General features: G+C 43.4%; 1 protein-coding gene across 2 annotated transcripts in view; it reads right to left on the bottom strand.

The window, feature by feature from the left end:
* The window catches only part of LOC140728838 (excitatory amino acid transporter 1-like), a 118,964-nt gene that overhangs the window by 64,531 nt on the left and 30,782 nt on the right, over positions 1 to 23,651 (bottom strand). The window contains exons 3-4 of one of the 2 annotated variants that reach the window (XM_073047834.1): positions 19,061 to 19,301; positions 11,734 to 11,871 (exon numbers count right to left, since the gene is read on the bottom strand). In XM_073047834.1, the coding sequence (XP_072903935.1) occupies positions 11,734 to 11,871; positions 19,061 to 19,184 (262 nt within the window). In that variant the 5' untranslated portion in view covers positions 19,185 to 19,301. The remainder of the gene's footprint in view (positions 1 to 11,733; positions 11,872 to 19,060; positions 19,302 to 23,651) is intronic. The other variant, XM_073047835.1, reaches the window with a different exon arrangement.

The following is a 23,651-nucleotide window of genomic DNA, read 5'->3' as shown; positions in this document are numbered from 1 at the left end:
TTCTACTGGAAGTTCGTTCCACACAGCTACCACTCTCTGAGTAAAGAAGTTCCCCCTTGTGTTACCCCTAAACTTTTGCCCCCAACTCTCAATTCATGTCCTCTTGTTTGAATCTCCCCTACTCTCAATGGAAAAAGCCTATCCACATCAACTCTATCTATCCCCCACATAATTTTAAATACCTCTATCAAGTCCCCCCTCAACCTTCTGCGCTCCAAAGAATAAAGACCTAACTTATTTAACCTTTCTCTGTAACCAAGGTGCTGAAACCCAGGTAACAGTCTAGTAAATCTCCTCTGTACTCTCTCTATTTTGTTGACATCTTTCCTATAATTCGGTAACCAGAACTGTACACAATACTCCAAATTTGGCCTCACCAATGCCTTGTACAATTTTAACATTACATCCCAACTCCTATACTCAATGCTCTGATTTATAAAGGCCAGCATACCAAAAGCTTTCTTCACCACCCTATCCACATGAGATTCCACCTTCAGGGAACTATGCACCATTATTCCTAGATCACTCTGTTCTACTGCATTCTTCAGTACCCTACCATTTACCATGTATGTCCTATTTGGATTATTCCTACCAAAATGTAGCACCTCACAGTTATCAGCATTAAACTCCATCTGCCATCTTTCAGCCCACTCTTCTAACTGGCCTAAATCTCTCTGCAAGCTTTGAAAACCTACTTCATTATCCACAACTCCACCTATCTTAGTATCATCTGCATACTTACTAATCCAATTTACCACCCCATCATCCAGATCATTAATGTATATGATAAACAACATTGGACCCAGTACAGATCCCTGAGGCACACCACTAGTCACCGGCCTCCAACCTGACTAACAGTTATCCACCACTACTCTCTGGCATCTCCCATCCAGCCACTGTTGAATCCATTTTACTACTTCAATATTAATACCTAACGATTGAACCTTCCTAACTAACCTTCCGTATGGAACCTTGTCAAAGGCCTTACCATATAGACAACATCCACTGCTTTACCGTCAACTTTCCTAGTAACCTCTTCAAAAAATTCAATAAGATTAGTCAAACATGACCTTCCATGCTCAAATCCATGTTGACTGTTCCTAATCAGACCCTGTATATCCAGATAATTATATATACCATCTCTAAGAATACTTTCCATTAATTTACCCACCACTGACGTCAAACTTACAGGCCTATAATTGCTAGGTTGACTCTTATTGCGGTCAACAGGATAAGTTGCAGTGTAAAAGGTGGACAAAATCGAAAAGGGTGAATACAGGACTAAAGGTGTTATATCTGAATGCTTGCAGTATACAGAATAAGGTAGATAAACTTACAGCACAGTTACAGATTGACAAATATGATGTAGGCCTCACTGAATCATGGCTGAAAGAAGATTATAGCTGGGAGCTTATTGTCCAAAGATAGACATTGTATGGAAAAGACAGCATGTAGCTGGTGAGGGTGAGGTGGGGTGGGGTGGTTCTTGGTAAAAAATGAAATCAAATCATTAGAAAGAGATGACAAAGGGTTGGAAGGTGTTGAATCATTGTGGGCAGAACTAATGAAATGCAAGGGTAAAAAAACCCTTTTGGGAGTTGTATACAGACTCCAAACAGTAGTAAGGATGTGGCCAACAAATTACAATTGGAGACAGAAAATTCATGTCAAAAGGCCAATGTTGCAATAGTCATGGGGGATTTCACTATGCAGGTAGATTAGGAAAAATCAGATTGGTGCTGGATCCCAAGAGGAGGAATTTAGAATGCCTGTGAGATGGCTTTTTAGAGCAGGTCTTGGTTGAGCTCACTGGAGGATCAGCTATTCTGGATTGGGTGTTGTGCAACAAACTGGAATTCATTTGAGAGCTTAGGGTAAAAGAACCCTTAGGTGCAAGTGATCATCATTTGATTGAATTCAGCCTGAAATTAAAGTTAGAGAAGCTAAAGTCAGATGTATCAGTATTACAGTGGAGTAAAGGAAGATACAGAGACATAGAGAGGATTTGGCCAGAATTGATTGAAAAAGAACACTGGCAGGGATGACAGTTGGGCAGCAAAGGCTGGAATTTCTTCAAGCAATTCGGAAGACACAGGATATATATCTCCCACAGAAAAAGAAAGCAAGATGACACAACCGTGGCTGACAAGGGGAGTCAAAGCCAAAAAGAATGCATATAAGATCATGAGACCAGAAGACACAGCAGCAGAAACAGTCATTGAGCCCATCGATTCTGCTCCACCATTCTATCAGGGCTGATCCTGGATCCCACTCAACCCCGTACATCTACCTTTTCCTCATATTCCTTGATGCTCCAACCAATCAGGAAACAATCAATTTTTTCATTAAATATACCTACACTGTTGGACTCCACCGCAGTCTGTGGCAGAGCATTCCACAGATTCACTACTGTCTGGCTAATAAAATTCCTCTTTACCTCTGTTCTACAGGATCACCCCTCTATTTTGAGGCTGTTTGCTCTAGTTCTGGACACTCCAACCATAGGAAACATCCTCGCCACATCCACCCTATCTAGTCCTTTCAACATTTGGTAGGTTTCAATGAGATCCCCACGTATTCTTCTAAATTCCAGTGAGTACAGGCCCAAAGATGCCAAACATTCCTCATACACCCCGTTCATTCCCAGAATCATCCTTATGAACCTCCTCTGGACTGTCTCCAATGACAACACATCCTTTCTAAGATGTGCTGCCCAAACTTGACAAAACTCCAAGTCCGGCCTGACTAGTGTTTTATAAAGGTTCAGCATTATCTCCTTGTTTTTATATTCTATTCCCCTTAGAATGAATGCCAACATTACATTTGCCTTCTTTATCACAGACTCAACCTGTGAATTAATCTTCTGGAAGTCTTGCACAAGGGCTCTGAAGTCCCTCTGCACCTCTGATGTTTGAATTTTCTGCCCCTTTTAGACAATAGACCGCACTGTTGTTCCTTTTACCAAAATGCATTATCATACGTTTCCCAACACTGTATTCCATCTGCCACTTTTTTGCCCATTCTTCCAATTCGTCCAAGTCCTTCTGCAATCGCATTGCTTCCTCAGCACTACCTAACCTCTACACCGATCTTTGTATGATCTGCAAACTTTGCCACAAAGCCATCAATTCCATTAGCTAAACCATAAGACCATAAGGTATAGGAGCAGATTAGGCCATTCAGCCCATCAAGCCTGTTCTGCCATTCAATCGTGGCTGATCCAATTCTTTCAGTCATCCCAATTCCCCTGTCTTCTCCCCATACCCTTTGATGCCCTGGCTAATCAAGAACCCTTAAAAGCACCCAATGACTTGGCCTCCACAGCCACTCCTGGCAACAAATTCCACAGATTTACCACCCTCTTACTAAAGTAATTTCTCCGCATCTCTGTTCTAAATAGACGCCCTCAATCCTGAAGTCGTGCCCTCTTGTCCCAGAATCCCCTACCATGGGAAATAACTTCGCCATATCTAAACTGTTCAGGCCTTTTAACATTCAGAATGTTTCTATGAGATCCCTCTGTGGTGAACTACATATACCTGTCTGGACACGCCCCCTGCTGACTGCTCCTGTGCCCCCTCCCACTGACCGTGGCTCCGCCCACAGACCCCGGTATAAAGGCGATTGAGGCCTGAGCCCGGCCCTCAGTCTCCAGGATGTAGTATGGTGGTCAACTACTGCTTGTTCTTTCTTCCAGTCAATAAAAGCCGATATCTCGCCTTCACGTCTCAGAGAGAGTTATTGATGGTGCATCACCCTCCCTCATTCTCCTGAACTCCAGGGAATACAGCCCAAGAGCTGCCAGGTGTTCCTCATACAGTAACCCTTTCATTCCTGGAATCATTCTCGTGAATCCTGCCTCAACCCTCTCCAACGTCAGTATATCCTTTCTAAAATAAAGAGCCCAAAGCTGCACACAATACTCCAAGTGTGGTCTCACGAGTGCCTTATAGAGCCTCAACATCACATCCCTGCTCCTATACTCTATACCTCTAGAAATGAATGCCAATATTGCATTCGCCTTCTTCACCACCAACTCTACCAGGAGGTTAACCTTTAGGGTATCCTGCACAAAAACTCCCAAGTCCCTTTGCATCTCTGCATTTTGAATTCTCTCTCCATCTAAATAATAGTCTGCCCATTTATTTCTTCCACCAAAGTGCATGACCATACACTTTCCAACATTGTATTTCATTCGCCACTTCTTTGCCCATTCCCCTAAACTATTTAGGCCTCTCTGCAGGCTCAACACTACCTGCTCCTCCACCTAACTTTGTATCCTCAGCATATTTAGCCACAAACCCATCAATCCCATAGTCCAAATCATTGACATACATTGTAAAAAAGCAGCAGTCCTACCACCAACCCCTGTGGAATTCCACTGGTAACTGGCAGCCAGCCAGAATAGGATCCCTTTATTCCCACTCTGTTTTCTGACAATCAGCCAATGACAAGCAATGTGAAAAGTAGTGGTCCCAATACTGACCCCTGAGGAAAATTACTAGTTATTGGCAGCCAACCATTAAAGGCCCCCTTATGAGCAAAGTTAGGCTGACTGGCCTATAATTTCCTTTCATTTGCCTTCCTCCCTTCTTAAAGAATGGAGTGACATTTGCAATTTTCCAGCCCCCGGAAATCATCATAGCCAGTGCATCTGTTATCTCTTTAGCAACCTTTCTCAGAACTCTAGAAGGTAGTCCATCAGGTCCAGGTCATTTTTCTACCTTTAGACCTTTCAGTTTGGCCCGCACTTTTTCCTTTGTAATAGCAATGGCACTCACTCCTGCTCGCTGACACTCATGGATAGAGAAAAAATTAGTGGGAAGTTAGAGGACTGGGAAACTTTTAAAAACAAAGCAGATGGCAACTAAAAAGTCATTAATAAGGTAAAGATGAGAGCGGGAAAAGTGGATGAGAAATGGTGAGGGGGGTTGGAGGCATTACTGGATGTTTGAGAAATTGATGTTCATGTATTCATGTTGGAGGCTACCCAAACAGAATATAAAGTGTTGTTCCTCCAACTTAAAGTGTGGCCTTATCACGAGAGGGGAGGAGGCCATGGATGGACATATTGGAATGGAATGGGAAGTGAAATTAAAATGGGTGGCCACTGGGAGATCTTGCTTGTTCTGACATCCACACTCCATCCACCTAAAACATTGACTACGCTTTTTTCCATAGATGCTGCCTGGCCTGCTGAGTTCCTCAGCATTTTGTGTGCATTGCAAGTATTTTACATCACTCTTCACTGTGGAAGACACTAGCAGTATGCTGGAAGTCAGGGGTCAGAAGTATGTGAAGTTGCCATTATTAGGGAGAAGGTTCTTGGGAAACTGAAAGTTCTGAAGGTAGATAAGTCACTTGCACCAGGAGGCAAAGAATAAAGTGAGCTTTTTCTGGTTGGCAGCCAGTGACTAGTCGTGCTCTTCATGGCACTGTGTTGGGGCCACTTCTTTTCACATTATATGTTAATGACTTGGATGACAGAATTGATGGCTTTGTTGCAAAGTTTTCAGATGATACGAACATAGTGGAGGGGCAGATAGATTCTGAGAGGCTACAGAAGGACAGACAGATTTGGAGAATGGGCAAAGAAGTGGCAGATGGAATAAAGTGTCAGGAAGTGTATGATCATGCACTTTGGTAGAAGAAATAAAAACATAGTCTATTTTCCAATTGGAGAGAAAATACAAAAAAACTGAGGCATAAAGAGAGTTGGGATTCCTTGTACAGAATTCCCTAAAAGTTAATTTGCAGGTTAAGTCTGCTGAGGAAGGCAAATGCACTGTTAGCATTCATTTCAAGAGGACTAGAATATAAAAGCAAGGATGTAATATTGAGACTTTATAAAGCAGTGGTGAGGCCTCACTTGGAGTATTCTGAGGAGCTTTTGGCTCGTTAACTTAGAAAGAATGTGCTGAAACGAGAGGGTTCAAAGGAGGTTTGCAAAAATAATTGTAGGATTGAAAGGCTTGTCATATGAAGAGTGTTTGATGGCTCTGGGCCTATATTCATTGGAATTCAGAAAAATGAGGGGTGACCTCATTGAAACCTATTTCATGTTGAAAGGCCTTGATAGAGTGAACGTGGAGAGGATGTTTCCTGTGGTTGGAGAGTTGAGGACACGGCCTCAGAATAGAGGGGTGTCCATTTAGATCAGAGATGAGGGGAAATTTCATTAGCCAGAGAGTGGTGAATATGTGGAATTTGTTGGCAAAGGCGCTGTGGAGGCCAAGTCTTTATGTATATTTAAGGCAGAGGTTGATATATTCTGGATTGGTCAGGGCATGAAGGGATATGGAGAGAAGGTAGGAGACTGGGGCTGAGAGGGAAAAAGGATCAGGTATGATGAAATGGTGAAGCAGACTTGATGCCTAATTCTGCTCCTATATCTCATGGTCTTTGGAAACTGGAGGATAATGAGCCAGGCCTCAGAGGTGCAGAAGCCTTGGCACTATAATTTCAGTGGACCTGTCCTGGGCCCAGCATGGAAGTGCAATTATGAAGAAAGCATGGCAGTGCTTTTACTTTTTTAGGAGTTTGGGGAGATTTGGCATGATATCTAAAACTTGGACAAACTTCAACAGGTGTATGGTGGAGAGTAAATGACCCAGTCCATCATGGGTAAAACCCTCACCATTGAGTACATCTACACGGAGCGTTGTTCCAGGAAAGCAGCATCCATCATCAGGGACCCCCACCACCCAGAACATGCTCTCTTCTCGCTGCTGCCTTCAGGAAAAAGGTGCAAGAACTTCAGGACTCACACAACCAGGTTCAGGAGCAGTTATTACCCTTCAACCATCAGGCTCTTGAACCAAAGGGGATAACTTCATTCACCCCAACACTGAACTTTTCCAACAACCTATGGACACTTTCAAGGATTTCGTCTCATGGTCTCGAAATTTAGTATTATCATTGTTGTTTATTTGTTTTCTTTCTTTTTGTATTTGCATAGTTTGTCGTCACTAGTTGGCCCCATTGGTGCAGTCTTTCATTGATTCTATAATAGTTATTGGTTTAATGGGTATGCCCATAAGAAAATGAATCTTTGAGTTGTATATGATGACATACATTTACTTCGTTAAATCTACATTGAACTTCTGAACTTTGAGTTTTGGTCACCAACAATGAAGTTGCCAAGGATTGATGACCTGAGTTGTAGTGAAAGGTTGACTGGGTTATGACTTTATTCGTCGGCAACTGAGGGGAGATGTACACAAAATGATGAGGGGCATAGACAGGGAACATGCAAGCAGGCTTTTTCCACTGAGGTTGGGTGAGACTAGAACTAGAAGTCATGAGTTAAGAATGAAAGGTGAAATATTTAATAGGATCATAGGGGGTAATTTCTTCACTTATAGGATGGTGAGAGTGTGGAACAAGCTAACAGCACAACTGGTGGATGCAGGGTTGATTTCAAGAGAAATCTGTATAGGTGTATGGATGAGGGGTATGGAGAGCTATGGCTTCGCTACAGGTCAATGGTACATGGAAGATTAATAGTTTGGCATGGACTAGATGGGACAAATGGCCTGTTACTGTGCTTTAGAGCTCTATGACTATGTTGTTGGTATTATCATGCACACTGACCTTTGGCTGCTTGCCCTTATCCTTGGGAATGTTCTGCAGCCTCTGAGAGACATATTGACCCTGGCACCTGGGAGTCAACTCATCATCCTGGATTCTCATTGATTTCCCGTGTCTGTCCTTCTAACCGTTGACTGTCACTGCAACTCTCCTTGTCTCCACTCTCCTCAGCTGTACATCAGAGTCTGTCATTGTGCCACACTTCTGCCTGCTGCTCTCCTCTAAAAGGCCATCTCCCTCAGCAATATCCAAATCAAAATGCTAATTAGCAAGGAAAATGGCCACCATGGAACTATGCACTTTCCTTACTCCTTCAACCTTTCCTGCTGATCACCCATCTAGCCATCATGATCACCTTACTGAAGCTCCTGTCTATAACGTGATTGCTCCTGAGTGACTCCATCTGCAGCTCCAGCCTCTGGAGATAGTCAGTTAGGAGCTGCAGCTGGACAAACTTCCCAATGGAATACTCACATGGGACACTGGCAGATTCTCTGATCTCCCACATCCTGCAGCACGTCCATTGCCCAGGACATGCCCTCACCTCATGGCTACCATCAGGGAGGAGGAACACACACTCAATAATTTAGAGCCAGCTTCTTACCCTCCACATCAGATTTCTGAGTGGTTTATGAACCCATGAATACTGCCTCATAATTTCTTTACACTATTTATTTGTTTGTAATTTATTGAAATGTTAAGTCTTTATGCTGTACTGCTGTAATAAAACAATACATTTGATGTCCTATAAGTTAGTGGCAATAAACCTGAATGGAATTTGGATTCACCCTAACCCCAGCCTGACCCATTAGAGTCCCTTTCCAGCACCCAACTGCACCAGCTTCCAGGATTCTGGGATTTAGATACCCTAACTCTCTGCTGTATGGATGGCTAGTGCAACCCCTTTAAGGATTCAGGACTGTCCCACTAAATGGCAGCCATGTTTTGGTGGCAGGATTTCAAAATCGAAGGAGCACCTGCTCAATCATCAGCTCCTCTTGCATTATCTAGTTTCGTATTCTCTTCTTGTTTCAGCCCTGCATCGTGTCTTGATTCCAACCTTGATACACCTGAATCCAACAACCTCACCTTGGTCTCCATCACACTTTCATTCCCATGTCTACTTGATTTCTCATTGGCAACATTTAAAAGCTCTCCAGGTCATGTTCACTTGGGAGTCTATTATTAAGGATGACGTTTCAGGGTACTTGGAGACTAATGATAAAATAAGTCAAAGTCAGCATGGTTTCTGTGAAGGAAAATCTTGCCTGACAAGGAAGTAACAAGCAGGGTGGACAAAGGAGAGGCAGTAGACGTCATTTATTTGGATTTTCAGAAGGCATTTGATAAGGTGCCTCACATGAGGCTGCTTAACAAGATAAAATCCTATGGCTTTACAGGAAAGATACTGGCATGGATAGAGGAATGGCTGACAGGCAGGAGACAGGAATGGGAATAAAAGGGGCCTTTTCTGTTTGGCTGCCAGTGACTAGTGGTGTTCCTCAGGGGTCAGTATTGGGACCACTACTTTTCACATTGTTTGTCAATGATTTAGATAATGGAATTGATGGCTTTGTGGCAAAGTTTGTGGGTGATACAAAGATAGGTGGAGGGGTACACAGTGCTGAGGAAGTACTGCAATTGCAGCAGGACTTGGACAAATTTGAAGAATGGGCAAAAAAGTAGCAGATGGTATACAGTGTTGGGAAATGTATGATAATACATTTTAGTAAAAGGAACAATAGTGCAGACTATTATCTAAATGGGGAGCAGGTTCAAACATCAAAGGTGCAGAGGGACCTAGGAGCCCCATGCAAGTCTCTCAGAAGGTTAATTTACAGGTTGAGTCTGTGGTGTAAAGAAGGCAAATGCAATGTTGGCATTCATTCTAAGGGGAATAGAATATAAAAACAAGGAGATAATGCTGAGCCTTTATAAGACATTGGTCAGGCTACACTTGGAGTTTTGGGCCCCATGTCTCAGAAAGGATCTTTTGTCATTGGAGAGAGTCCAGAGGAGGTTCATGAGGATTTTTCCAGGAATGAAGGGGTTAACATATGAGGAGCGTTTGGCAACTTTGGGCCTGTACTCATTGAAACCTACCAAATGTTGAAAGGATTAGATAGTTTGAATGTGGAGAGGATGTTTCCTATGGTGGGGGTATCCAGAACTAGAGGGCAGAGCCTCAAAATTGAGGGGGCGACCTTTTAGAACAGAGTTAAAGAGGAATTTTTTAGCCAGAGAGTACTAAATCTGTGGAATGCTTTGCCACAGACTGCAGTGGAGGCCAAGTGCTTGGGTATATTTAAGGCGTAAGTTGATAGTTTCCTGATCAGTCAGGGCAAAGGATATGTGAGAAGGCAGGTGCATGGGGATGAGTGGAATCCAGGAACAGCCATGATGGAATAGTGGAGCAGACTCAATGGGCTGAATGGCCTAATTCTGCTCCTGTGTCTTATGGTCTTATGGTAAGTGCAGTGTTAGGAAGTATTTAGAGGGCTACGGGCCAAATGTGAACACAGTTGACATGGACAAGTTGGGCTGATGGGTCTGTTACCATGCTGTGTGGCTCTCTGGTTCCATCACATCCCAACACCTTGACTGGATCTTGCTGAGAGCCAGTACAAACCTCTTTCCACATTGCCACCATTCTGAGAAATTCATTCAGCAACCGATCAGAATCAGGTTTATTATCACCGGCATGTGTCGTGAGATTTGTTAACTTAGCAGCAGTAGTTCAATACAATACATAATATAGGAGAGAAAAAATCAATCAATCAATCAATTACTGTATATATATGTATAGAACAGATTAAGAAATATACATTAAAAAAGTGAGGTAGTGAGGGTTCAATGTCCCGTGATGTATACAGACAGTTTATCCAGCAGCTGATGAGGTATACACACAGTTCATTCACAACTGATGAGATATACACAGCAACTGATGAGGTATACACACAGTTCATTCACAACTGATGAGATATACACAGCAACTGATGAGGTATACACACAGTTCATTCACAACTGATGAGATATACACAGCAACTGATGAGGTATACACACAGTTCATTTACATCTAGCTAAATACACATAATTCATTCATAAGTCACCAAATACGTACACACATTTCATTCAACACCATGACCAAATTCAGGCAAGTTATTCATTGATCACATGTTATCTGCAGTTCATTGAGCAAGTCACTGAATACAAGCACAGTTTATTCTCCAATTACTTAATAAACACACTGCATTTACATGTCACCAATCTTCACACATGTAGCAACGTTAAAGAACTAGAAGCACGAGTAGGCCATTTGGCCTTCAAGCCTCAAGTGTAAAACACTTTTCCCTCTGATCCCCTTAAAACTCCTTCTCACAAGTGAATGCCCTACCCTTATCAGCATCCCTTATCAATACCTCTCATCCTCCTTCACTCCTACCAATCTTTCCCCATAACTGAACTCCTGCAATCTTGGTGAACTTTCTCTGCACTCTCTCCAGCTAATCACATGCATCCTATTGCATAGTGACCAGAAGTGCTCACAGTTCTCCAAGGGGTGACTAACTAGTATTTTGTAAGGTTGCAACATAATTTTAACTTCTATATTTTTGTGCCCTGACGTGTGAAAGCAAGCATGCCATAGATCTTCACCATCATATATTTCTTGGTCCACAGACAACTTTCAAGGAACTGTGGACCTGCTTCTCTGTTCATCAACATTCCTTAGTGTCCTACTTTTTACAATATCTGCTGTTCCTGTGTTGCAAGGGATTGAGTTGTTTTATCTGGAATGAATTCCATCTGCCCGCACTTTGCCTGACTTCCCATTTGATCCATACCTTGCAGTAGCCTTAGACAAACTTCCTCAGTATCCACAGTACTACGAACCTGGTATCATCCAATACCAAATGTTTTATAAACTCTGCCACAACATTGTTGCGCTAATCTTCTATACCCCAGTTGATGAAGGAAAGTATCATTTGTGCTTTCTTCACCACCTTACCATCTCTACATTGTGGGCATCCCACCATTAGAAATTAGCACAAGGAACTGATTTTGACCAGCTCAGTCCGCAGACATACAGAAGATTGCCAAGCAGGTCACTCTGAAGCCCAGCTCCAATGTAAGCAGTACCCATACCTGTGACCAAGCTGGAAATGATGAGAGGCATCACCATCATCTGTAACATGCGCATCAGCAGTTCTCCCGGGAAGGAGAAGTACTTCACCTGGCGGAAGCTCATCTGATATTTCCTGAGACAGAAGCCGAGTATGACACCTGGGGAGAGGGAACCAATGAGAGAGCATCCTTTATCCAGACAGAGAGCAACAAATGGGTTTCAACTGATTGTGCTGAATAGAGTGGTGTGGGGAGACAGAAGTATTTTAAAGGCAGGATGACACAACCGTGGCTGACAAAGGAAGTCATAGCCAACATAAAAGCAAAGGGCATATAATAGAGCAAAAATTAGTGGGAAGTTGGAGGATTGTGAAGCTTTTAGAAGTGAAAAATAAAGCAGTATGCAAATAATATCAAAGAGGATACCATAAGAACATAAGATATAGGAGCAGAATTAGGCCACTTGTTCCATAAAGTCTGCTCTGCCACTTAATCATGGCTGATCCAATTTTCCTCTCAGCCCCAATCTCCTGCCTACTTCCAGTATCCCTTCATACCCTGACCAATCAAGAATCTATCGACCTTTGCCTTAAATATACATAAAGATTTGGCCTCCACAGCTGCCTGTAGCAATGAATTCCACCAGATGCACCACTCTGTGGCTAAAGAAACTCCTCCTCATCTTCGTTCTAAAAGGATGCCCCTCTATACTGTGGCTGCGTCCTCTGGTCTTAGACTCTCCCATCATATGAACCACCCTCTCCACATCCACTCTATCAAGGCCTTTCACCATTCAATAGGTTTCAATGAGGTCACCCCTCATTCTTCCAAATTCGAGTGAATACAGACCTAGAGCCATCAATCACTCTTCATTTGACAAGCCATTCAATCATGGAATCATTTTCATAATCCTCCTTTGAACCCTCTCCAGTTTCAGCACATCCTTTCTAAGATAAGGGACCCAAAACTGCTCACGATACTCCATGTGAGGCCTCACCAGTGCTTTATAAAATCTCAGCATTACATCCTTGCTTTTATATTCTAGTCCTCTTGAAATGAATGCTAACATTCCTCACCACAGACTCAATCTGAAAATTAGCCTTTAGGGAATCCTGCACAAAGACTCCCAAGCACCTCAATTTTTTTATTTTGTCTCCATTTATAATACAGTCAACCCTTCCATTTCTTCTGGCAAAGTGTATGACAATACACTTGCCAACAGTGCATTCCATCTGCCGTTTCTCCTAATGAGTCTAAGTCCTTCTGTAGCCTCTCAAAACTACCTGCTCCTCCACCTATCTTCATATTGTATGAAAATTTTTCAGCAAAACTATCAATCCATAATCCAAATCATTGACATATAATGTAAAAAGAATTGGTCCCAACACAGACCCCTGTGGAACACCACTAGTCACCAGCAGCCAACCAGAAAAGGCTCCCTTTATTCCCACTCTTCGCCTCCTGCCAATCAGTCACTGCTTTATCCATGCCAGAATCTTCCCTGTAATACCATAGGCTCATAGCTTGTTGTGTGGCACCTTGTCAAAGGCCTTCTGAAAATCCAAGTACACAACATCAACTGATTCTACTTTGTCCATCCTGCTTGTTATTTCCTCAAAGAATTGCAACAGATTTGTTAGGCAAGATTTTCCCTTGAGAAAACCATGATGACTACAGCCTATTTAATCATGTGCCTCCAAGTACCTTGAGACTTCATCCTTTATAATCGACTCTAACATCTTCCCAACTGCTGAAGTCAGGTTAAATGTCCTTTCTTCTGCCTTCTTGAAGAGTGGAGTGACATATACAATTTTCCATTCTTCCGGAACCATTCCAGAATTTATTAATTCTTGAAGGATCATTACCAATGTCTCCGCATTCTCTTTGGCCACCTCTTTCAGAATTCTTGGGTGTACACCATCTGGTCCAGGTGACTTATATTTTCAGATATATAAAGAGTAAATGAGAGACAAGAGTAGATATCGAACTGCTGGAAAATAATGCTGGAGAGGTAGCAATCCAGTATGAGGAAACAGCAGATGAAATTAAGAAGTATTTTGTATTAGTCTTTCACTGTGGAAGACACTAGCAGTGTACTAGAAATCTGAGAGTGTCAGGGGACAGAAGTGAGAGCAGTTGCTTGGAGAGAGTGGGGCAGTGGGATTAGTGTGTGACTGACACAGAGCTCTGAGGAGAGAGTGGGGCAGTGGGATTAGTGTGTGACTGACACAGAGCTCTGGGGAGAGAGTGGGGCAGTGGGATTAGTGTGTGACTGACACAGAGCTCTGGGGAGAAAGTGGGGCAGTGGGATTAGTGTGTGTCTGACACAGAGCTCTGGGGAGAGAGTGGGGCAGTGGGATTAGTGTGTGACTGACACAGAGCTCTGGGGAGAGAGTGGGGCAGTGGGATTAGTGTGGGTTCTGACACAGAGCTCTGGGGAGAGAGTGGGGCAGTGGGATTAGTGTGGGTTCTGACACAGAGCTCTGGGGAGAGAGTGGGGCAGTGGGATTAGTGTGTGACTGACACAGAGCTCTGGGGAGAGAGTGGGGCAGTGGGATTAGTGTGTGACTGACAGAGCTCTGGGGAGAGAGTGGGGCAGTGGGATTAGTGTGTGACTGACACAGAGCTCTGGGGAGAAAGTGGGGCAGTGGGATTAGTGTGGGTTCTGACACAGAGCTCTGGGGAGAGAGTGGGGCAGTGGGATTAGTGTGGGTTCTGACACAGAGCTCTGGGGAGAGAGTGGGGCAGTGGGATTAGTGTGCGACTGACACAGAGCTCTGGGGAGAGAGTGGGGCAGTGGGATTAGTGTGGGTTCTGACACAGAGCTCTGGGGAGAGAGTGGGGCAGTGGGATTAGTGTGGGTTCTGACACAGAGCTCTGGGGAGAGAGTGGGGCAGTGGGATTAGTGTGTGACTGACACAGAGCTCTGGGGAGAGAGTGGGGCAGTGGGATTCCAGAGGGCCATTCAGAAGTGGGAGCAGAGCACAGCAAAATGAATAAAAATACAGAAGGGACAATCAGGGCAGCCATTGATGGGAGTAGGTTAGTGGTGAGGGTAGGAGTATCAAGCTTTGGCTAAAGGAGGCTTCGACTCAGAAGGAGCATTGGCTCTGGGTAAGTTTCTGATAAGGTTCCCTTTTTCCTCTCTCCCTTACTGTACTTAGTGTAGTAAATGGCAGTTGTGTGTTCTTCATGCTGGATGTTGGAATCCTGAGAGACCCAGAGTCTCCCAGGGAACAACATCTGCATGAAATGCATCTGGCTGCAGCTCCTTGAAGACCGTGTTAGGGATCTGGAGCAGCAGCTGGATGACCCTCGGGCTGTATAGGAGAGTGAGGAGATAATCGATCAGAGTTACAGGGAAGTAGTCACACCGAAGTTGCAGGAGGCGAGTCGCTGGGTGACTGTCAGGAGAAATGGAAATGTGAGCAGAGCACCCCTGTGGCCATTCCTTTCAATAATAAATACACTATTTTGGATACTGTTGTGGGGGATAACCTCCCAGGGGAGTACTACAGAGACCGGGTTACTGGCACTGAGCATAGGTCCGTGGTGCAGAAGGGAAAGAGGGAGAAGAATGGAGCGGGAGTGATAGAGGACTCAATCGTGAGGGAAACAGACAGGAGATTCTGTGGATGTGAAAGAGACACCCAGATGGTATGTTGCCTTCCAGGTGCCAGGGTCAGGGACATCTCAGATCACATCCACAACAGTTTGGAGAGGGAGGGGGACCAGCCAGATGTCTTGGTACATATTGGTACCAATGTCATAGGAAGGAAAAACAATGAGTTCTGAAAAGAGAATTTAGAGAGCTAGGAAGAAAGCTGAGAACCAGGACCTCCAGGGTAGTAATTTCCACCTGTGCCACGTGCTTCTGAGGCTAGAAGCAGGATGATTTAGCAGATTAATGGATGGCTGAGAAACTGATGCAGAGGACAGGGCTTCAGGTTCTTGGATATTGGGATCTCTTCTGGGGGAACTAAGACTTGTACAAAAGTGAGGGGTTAAACCTGAACCCGAGGGAGATGGGCAGGCTTGTTAGAGCTGCTGGGGAGGGTTTAAATTAATTTCTCAGGCAGGGTTTTAGGAACTGGATTGAAGGGTCTCAGGATAGGACTGATGGTAAAAAAGCAAAAATACCATGCAGTCAGACTGTCAGGAAGGGTAGGCAGACAATAGGACATAATTGCAACCAGCAGGGTGAGTATCAGTACATTTGGGATACAGAATCATAAACAGTAGCAAATGCAGCACTCAACGTGTTAAATGTCAATGTGTGTAGTATAAGAAATAAGGTGGATGAACTTATTCCAGTATTACAGATTGTCAGATATGATGTTGTGGCCATCACTGAATTGTGGCTGAAGGATAGTTGTAATTGGGAGCTGAATGTCCAAGGTTACACATTGTATCGGAGGGATAGGAAGGTAGGCAGAGGGAGTGGTGTGGCTCTGCTGGTAAAGAATGGCATCAAATCAGTAGAAGGATGTGACATTGGATTAGAAGATGTTGAATCCTTGTAGGTTGGGTTAAGAAACTACAGGGTAAAAGGACACTGATGGCAGTTATACGTATACAGGTCTCCTAAAAGTAGCTGGGAAGTGAACTACAGATTACAACAGGAAATAGAAAAGGCGTATCAAAAGAGCAATGTTATGATAGTCAAGGGAGATTTTAACATGCAGATTGATTGGGAAAATCAGGTTGGTAATGGATCTCAAGAGTGAATTTGTTGAATGCCTAAGATAACATTTTAGAGCAGTTTATCGTTGAGCCTACTAGGGAATCAACTATACTGGATTGGGTGTTATGTAATGAACCGGAGGTAATTAGAGAGTTTAAGGTAAAAGAACCCTTGGTAACTAATGATCACAATATGATTGTGTTCAACTGGAAATTTGATAGGGAGAAAGTAAAGTCTAACATAGCAGTATTTCAGTGGAGAAAAGGAAATCACAGTGGTATGAGAGAGGAGTTGGTCAAAGTAAATTGGAACGAGCTGCTGGCAGCAGAGCAGCAATGGCGTGTATTTCTGGGAAAAATGGGGAAGGTGCAGGATAGGTGTATTCCAAAACCAAAAATACTCAAATGGTAAAATAGTACAACCATGCTGACAAGGGAAGTCAAAGCTATTGTAAAAGCAAAAGAAAGGGCATACAACAAAGCAAAAATTAGCAGGAAGATTAAGGATTGGAAGCCTTTAAAACCCTACAGAGAGCATCTAAAAGAAATGTTAGAATGGAAAAGATGAAATATGAAGGCAAGCCAGCCAGCAAACAATATCAAACTGGATAGGAAAAGCTCTTACAAAAATGTAAACAATAAAGGGGAGATGAGAGTGGATATAGGACCACTAGAAAATGAGGCCGGAGAAATAATAACAGGAGATAAGTAGATGACAGATGAACTAAATGGGAATTTTGCATCAGTCTTCACTTTGGAAGACACTAATGGTGTGCCAGATGTTGAAGGGTGTGAGGGAAGTGAAGTGGGTGCAGTTACTATTACAAGGGACAAGGTGCTCATAAAGATGAAAGACCAAAAGATACATAAGTCACCCAGACCAGATGAACTGCATCCTAGGGTTCTGAAATAGGTAGCATTAGAGATTATGGAAACATTAGCAATAACCTTTCAAAAATCATTGGATTCTGGCATGGAAAATTTCAAATGTCACTCCATTCTTGAAGAAAGGAGGAAGGCAGCAGAAAGGAAATTATAGACCAGTTAGCCTGACCTCAGTGGTAGGTATGATGTTGGGGTCAATTGTTAACGACAAGGTTATGGAATACTTGGTGACACAGGACAAGATAGAACAAAGTCTGCATGGTTTCCTTAAGGGAAAATCTTACCTGACGAACCTGTTGAAATTCTTTGAGATTACAAGTAGGAAAGATAAAGAGGATGCAGTGGATGTTGTATATTCGGACTTTCAGAAGGCATTTGACAAGGTGCCACACATGAGGCTGCTTACCAAGTTAAGAGCCCATGATATTACAGCAATGTTACTGGCACGGTTTGAGCATTGACTGATTGGTAGGAGGCAGTGAGTGAGAATAAAAGGATCCTTTTCTGGTTGACTGCCAGTGACCAGTAGTGTTCTGCAAGGGTCAGTGTTGGGACCATTTCTTTTTATGCTGTATATAAGTGATCTAGATGATGGAATAGAAGGCTTTGTTGCCAAGTTTGCAGATGATACAAAGATTGGTAGAAGGGTAGGTAGTGTTGAGGAAACAGGTAGACTGCAGAAGGACTTAGAGACAGATTAGGAGAATGGGCAAGAAAGTGGCAAATGAAATACAATGTTGGAAATGCATGGACATGTACTTTGGTGGAAGAAATAAATGTGCAGACTATTTTCTAGAGAGAAAATCCAAAAATCTGAGATGCAAAAGGCTTGGGTATGTTAACTTGCAGGTAAAGCTGGTGGTGAGGAAGGTAAATACCATGTTAACAGTCATTTCAAGAGGTCTAGAATACAAGAGCAGGGATGTGATGCTGAGGCTTTATAAGGCACTGGTGAGGCCACAGCTTGAGTATTCTGAACAGTTTTGGGGTTCCTCATCTGAGAAAAGATGTGCTGGCCTTGGAGAGGATCCACAGGAGGTTCTGGGAATGAAAGGGTTATCATACAAGGAATGTTTGATGGCTCTGGGTTTGTACTTGTTGGAATTCAGAAGGATGAGGGGGGATCTCATTGAAACCTTTCGAATGTTGAAAGGCCTAGATGGAGTAGATGTAGAAAGGAAGTTTCCCATGGTGGGAGGGTATAGGAGAGGGCACAGCCTCAGGATAGAGAAGCATCCATTTAAAACAAATGCAAAGAAATTTCTTTAGTCAGAGACTGGTGAACTTGTGGAATTTGTGGAGGCCAGGTCATTGGGTGTATTTAAGACAGAGATTGATATGTTCTTGATTGGACATGGCATCAAAGGTTACAGAGGGTAAGGCTGGGGAGTGGGGTTGAAGAGGTGAGAGAAGGATCAGCCTGATTTGATGGCAGACCAGACTTGATGGGCCAAATGGCCTAATTCTGCTCCTAAGTTTTATGGTCTTATGGAATTAGCATGATACTGACCCAGGGGCTGTGGGGAGACAGAGGGGCAGTGGAATTAGTGTGGGGACTGACCCAGGGCTGCGGGGAAAGAGAAAGGCAGTGGGATTAGTGACAGGGCAATTGGGAGAGAGCAGGGCAATGGGATTAGTGTGGGAATTTATGAAGGACTCTAAAGATAGATGGAAATGATGCTTCAGGATTGGAAGAAAGCTGATCTGAATATTCTAAGACATGTGCTAGTACAAGTAAACTGAGTGAAGCTACTTATCTTTAGATGTCACCATTACTAACCGGCAATAACAGCCACCACAGTGAACAGCACAAACACGTTGTTCTTTCCAAATTTCTTCACATCGTCACTGGTAATCCTCCGAATCCGTGACTTGGTTAAGGTGCGTTTCTGGATTCGTTCCATTGCATTGATGGCCAATACCCCTTCTGTCTGTTTTACAGTTCACTTCTCAATGAGACTTGACAAGAAATTCCTCACTTAGTGCAGCAAGTGTTGGTGCAGACCGTAAAGGATAAATGCCTGTCAGTTAACCAGAGAAAGGCACTATGTCAATGTACAGTTCACACTGTATGTGAGTAGCTTCAGCTGCAGAAGATGCTTTCCACACTGGTGGCAGTGCATTGGATTTGGGCTGTATGGGTTTTAGCAAGACCTTGCATGGGATGAAGTTCAGGAAAAGCCCATGGAATACAAAGAAGGTTGGGAAATTATATCCAAAATTTGCAGTGTGGCAAAAGCAAAATGATGGCTGGGTCATTTGCAGAGTTTTCCCATGGAAGGAGACAACAAAGACTGATTACTGGAATGGCAGGGACTGACGTGGGGAATGTGGTTGGAAATACCTTCACTGCAGAAGAAAGAGAGATGATCTTATGGAAGGGTTGATGTTGGGAATTTTGCTGTTTGTGAGGTATGTTAACTATCTGGATGTGAATAAGGGAGGTATAGTTAGCATGTCTGCACGTGACATGAAACTGATGGTTGTGTGGAGATGAAGGTTGTCTAAAGATGCACCAGGATATAATTCAGCAGAAATGGGCAGTGCGTTGGAAAACACAATTTAATCCTGACAAGTGAAAGGTGATGCATTTTGAGAGGTATACAAAAGTACAAGTGTGTTGATCAGAGGGGCCTTGGGATAAAGTCGAGCACTGAAAGTGGCATCGCAGGTAGAGAGGTTGATGAAGATGTCTTCTGGATGCTAGCTTCATCAGCTGTGGCACATTACACAAAAAGTAGATGCCACTTTGTAAACCATTGGTTAGGTCACAATTGGAATATTGATTACCAGAGGAAAGATGTGATCATGTTGGTGAGAGTACAGAGGAGATTTAGTGGGATATCATCTGAATTAGAGAGTAACATTTTGAAGGGAAGATCCGAAAGGCTGGCCTTGCATCCTGCAGTCAATGAACAACACAGCACTAAACTGAACTAAAATAAGCTGAACATTCCTAGACCGTGGTTTAACATTTAATATTTTGTGTGTAATTTGTTCGTTTTTTTTGTTGTAGGTGCAATTTATTCTGTTTTTCACATGTTGGGTATTTGATGTTTTAACACCTCAAGATATAGGAGCAGAATTAAGCTATTTGGCCCATCGAATCTGCTCTGCCATTTCATCATGGCTGATCCAACTTTCCTCTCAGCCCCAAATCTTCTGCCTTCACCCTGTATCCCTTCATGCCCTGACCAATCAAGAATCTGCCAACCTCTGCTTTAAATATACATAAAGACTTGGCCTCCACAGCTGCCTGTGGCAAACAATTCCACAGACGCATGAGTCTCTAGCTAAAGGAATTTGTCCTCATCTCTGCTGTAAAAGGACACCCCTCTATTCTGAGGCTGAGTCCTCTGGGCTTACCCTCTCCCACCATAGGAAACATCCTCTCCACATCTACTCTAACAAGGCTTTTCACCATGTGATAGGTTTCAATGATGTCAGACCTCGTTCTTCTGAATTCTAGTGAATGACCATACTCATCCTGACCCTCTATTCCATCAGCCTTTGCTTTGCGCAGTCTTCTAATCTGTCTCAGTCCTTCTGCAGCCTCTCTTCTTCCTCAAAACTACCTTCCCCTCCACCTATCTTCATATCATCTGCAAACTTTTCAACAAAGGCATCTATTTCATCATCCAAATCATTGATGTATCACATAAAAAGAAATGGTCCCAACACAGCCGCATGTGGAACACTACAAGTCACTGCCGGCCAGTCAGAAAAGGCTCCCTTTATTCCCATTCTTTGCCTCCTAACAATCAGCCATTGCTTTATCCATGCTAGAATCTCTCCTGTAATACCATGGGCTTGTAACTTATTAAGCAGCCTCAAGTTTGCACCTTGTCAAAGGCCTTCTGAAAATCCAAATAGATAACATCAACCAATTCTCCTTTGTCTATCCTGCTTGTTATTTCTTCAAAGAATTCCAACAGATTTGTCAGACAAGATTTTCCCTTGAGGAAACCATGCTGACTAAGGCCTATTTTATCATGAGCCTCCAAGTACCCTGAGACCTCATCCTTAATAACCAACTCAAACATCTTCCCAACCACTGAGGTTAGACTTTCTTCTGCCTCTCTCCCTTCGTGAAGAGTGGAGTGACATTTGCAATTTTCCAATCTTCTGGAACCATTCCAGAATCTAGTGATTCTTGAAAGATCATTACTAATGCCTCCACAATCTCTTCAGCCACCTCATTCAGAACTCTGGGGTGTACACCATCTGGTCCGGGTGACTTACCTACCTTCAGACCTTTCAGTTTCCCAAGAACCTTCTCTCTAGTTATGGTATCTTCACACACTTTATGCCCCCGACACCTGGATCTTCCAACATACTTCTAGTGTCTTCCACAGTGAAGACTGATGCAAAATACTTATTTAGTTCTTTCACCTTTTAGTTGTTTCCCCATTACTGCCTCTCCAGCATCATTTCCAGCGGTCTGATATCTACTCTCGCTTCTCTTTTACACTTTATATATCTTAAGAAATTTTTAGTCTCCTCTTTAATATTATTGGCTTGCCTACTTTGTATTCCATCTTTACCTTCTTTATGACTTGTTAGTTGCCTTCTGTTGGTATTTTAAAGCTTCCCAATCCTCCAACTTCCCACTAATTTTTGTTCTTTTACATGCCCTCTCTTTGTCTTTTATGTTGACTTTGAATTTTCTTCTTAGCCACAGTTGTGTCATCTTTCCTTTAGAATAAATACTCTTTGGGATGTATATATCCTGCGCCTTCTGAATTGCTTCCAGAAATTCCAGCCATTGCTGGTCTGCCGTCATCCCTGCCAGTGTTCTTTTCCAATCAACTCCGGCCAACTCCTCTCTCATGCCTCTGTAATTCCCTTTACTCCACTGTAATACTGATACATCTGACTTTAGCTTCCCTTTCTCAAATTTCAGTGTGAATTTGATTATTTTATGAGCACTTGACCCCAAGGGTTTTTTTTACCTCAAAGTCTCTGATCAATTCTGGTTCAATGCACAACACACAAACAACAATACAGTGACAAGATTGAGTCAAGAATCACAACAAATAGCACACGTGACTTGTGGCGAGGGTTGCATACCATCGCTGACTTCAAAGCTAAATGTAGTTGTGCCGCCAACATCGCGGCCTCTCTCCCAGATGAGCTCAATCGCTTTTACGCTCGGTTCGATGTCACTGACCCTGAGCCTCTGAGGAAAGCCACCGCTACAACCTTCAACCTGGTCATCTCTGAGGCTGAGGTACACAGATGTTTCCAGCGAGTGGACAGTCGCAAGGCTGCGGGACCAGACGGCATCCCAGGGCGAGTACTCAGGATGTGAGCAGCACAACTGGCAGGTGTGTTTACAGATATTTTTAATCTTCCCTCTCCCAGTGTAGAGTGACCTCCTGCTTCAAATTATCCACCATTGTCCCTGTACCAAAAATGACCAAGGTAACATGCCTGAACGACTGCCGTCCTCACACACTCACCTCATTAATAAGCAAATGCTTTGAGAGGCTGGTCAAGGATTACACCTGCAGCTTGCTATCACCCAAAATGGACCCCCTACAATTTGCCTACCAACACAACCGAATCACAGACGACACAATAGCCACAGCTCTACACACCATCCTTATACATCTGGAGAAGAAGGATGCTTATGTGTAAATGCTGTTCTTGGACTCAACATCCAGACTCGACAGGAAGCTCAGAGACTTCAGCCTTGACCCTGCCTTGTGCAATTGGATCCTGGATTTTCTGTCAGATCGTGGCAGGCGGTAAAAGTGGGCTCCCTCATCTCCACCCCTCTGACTCTCAACACAGGAGCCCCTCGGGGCTGTGTACTAAGTCCACTCCTTTATTCCCTGTATAACCATGACAGTGTTGCCACCCACAGCTCCAATCTGCTGATTAAAATTGCCAATGATACTGCATTGATTGGCCTTAATTCAAACGATAATGAGGTGGCCTACAGGGAAGAAGTAATCTCTCTGACACGGTGGTATCAAGAAACGACCTCTCCTCAATGCTAAACCACATAACCGTATAACAACTATAGCACGGAAACAGGCCATCTCGGCCTTTCTAGTCCATCCCGAGCGCTTACTCTCACCTAGTCCCACTGGCCCGCACTCATCCCATAACCCTCCATTCCTTTCCTGTCCATATACTTACACAATTTTACTTTAAATGACAATACCGAACCTGCCTCTACCACTTCTACTGGAAGCTCGTTCCACACAGCTACCACTCTCTGAGTAAAGAAATTCCCCCTTGTGTTACCCTTAAACTTTTGCCCCCTAACTCTCAACTCATGTCCTCTTGTTTGAATCTCCCCTACTCTCAATGGAAAAAGCCTATCCACATCAACTCGATCTATCCCCCTCCTAATTTTAAAT

This window comes from Hemitrygon akajei, chromosome 6 (assembly GCF_048418815.1).
Source record: "Hemitrygon akajei chromosome 6, sHemAka1.3, whole genome shotgun sequence".
In the NCBI taxonomy this organism is placed as follows: domain Eukaryota; kingdom Metazoa; phylum Chordata; class Chondrichthyes; order Myliobatiformes; family Dasyatidae; genus Hemitrygon; species Hemitrygon akajei.
The sequence above is the reverse complement of the archived record's forward strand: the minus strand, read 5'-3'. Positions and strand labels throughout refer to the sequence as shown.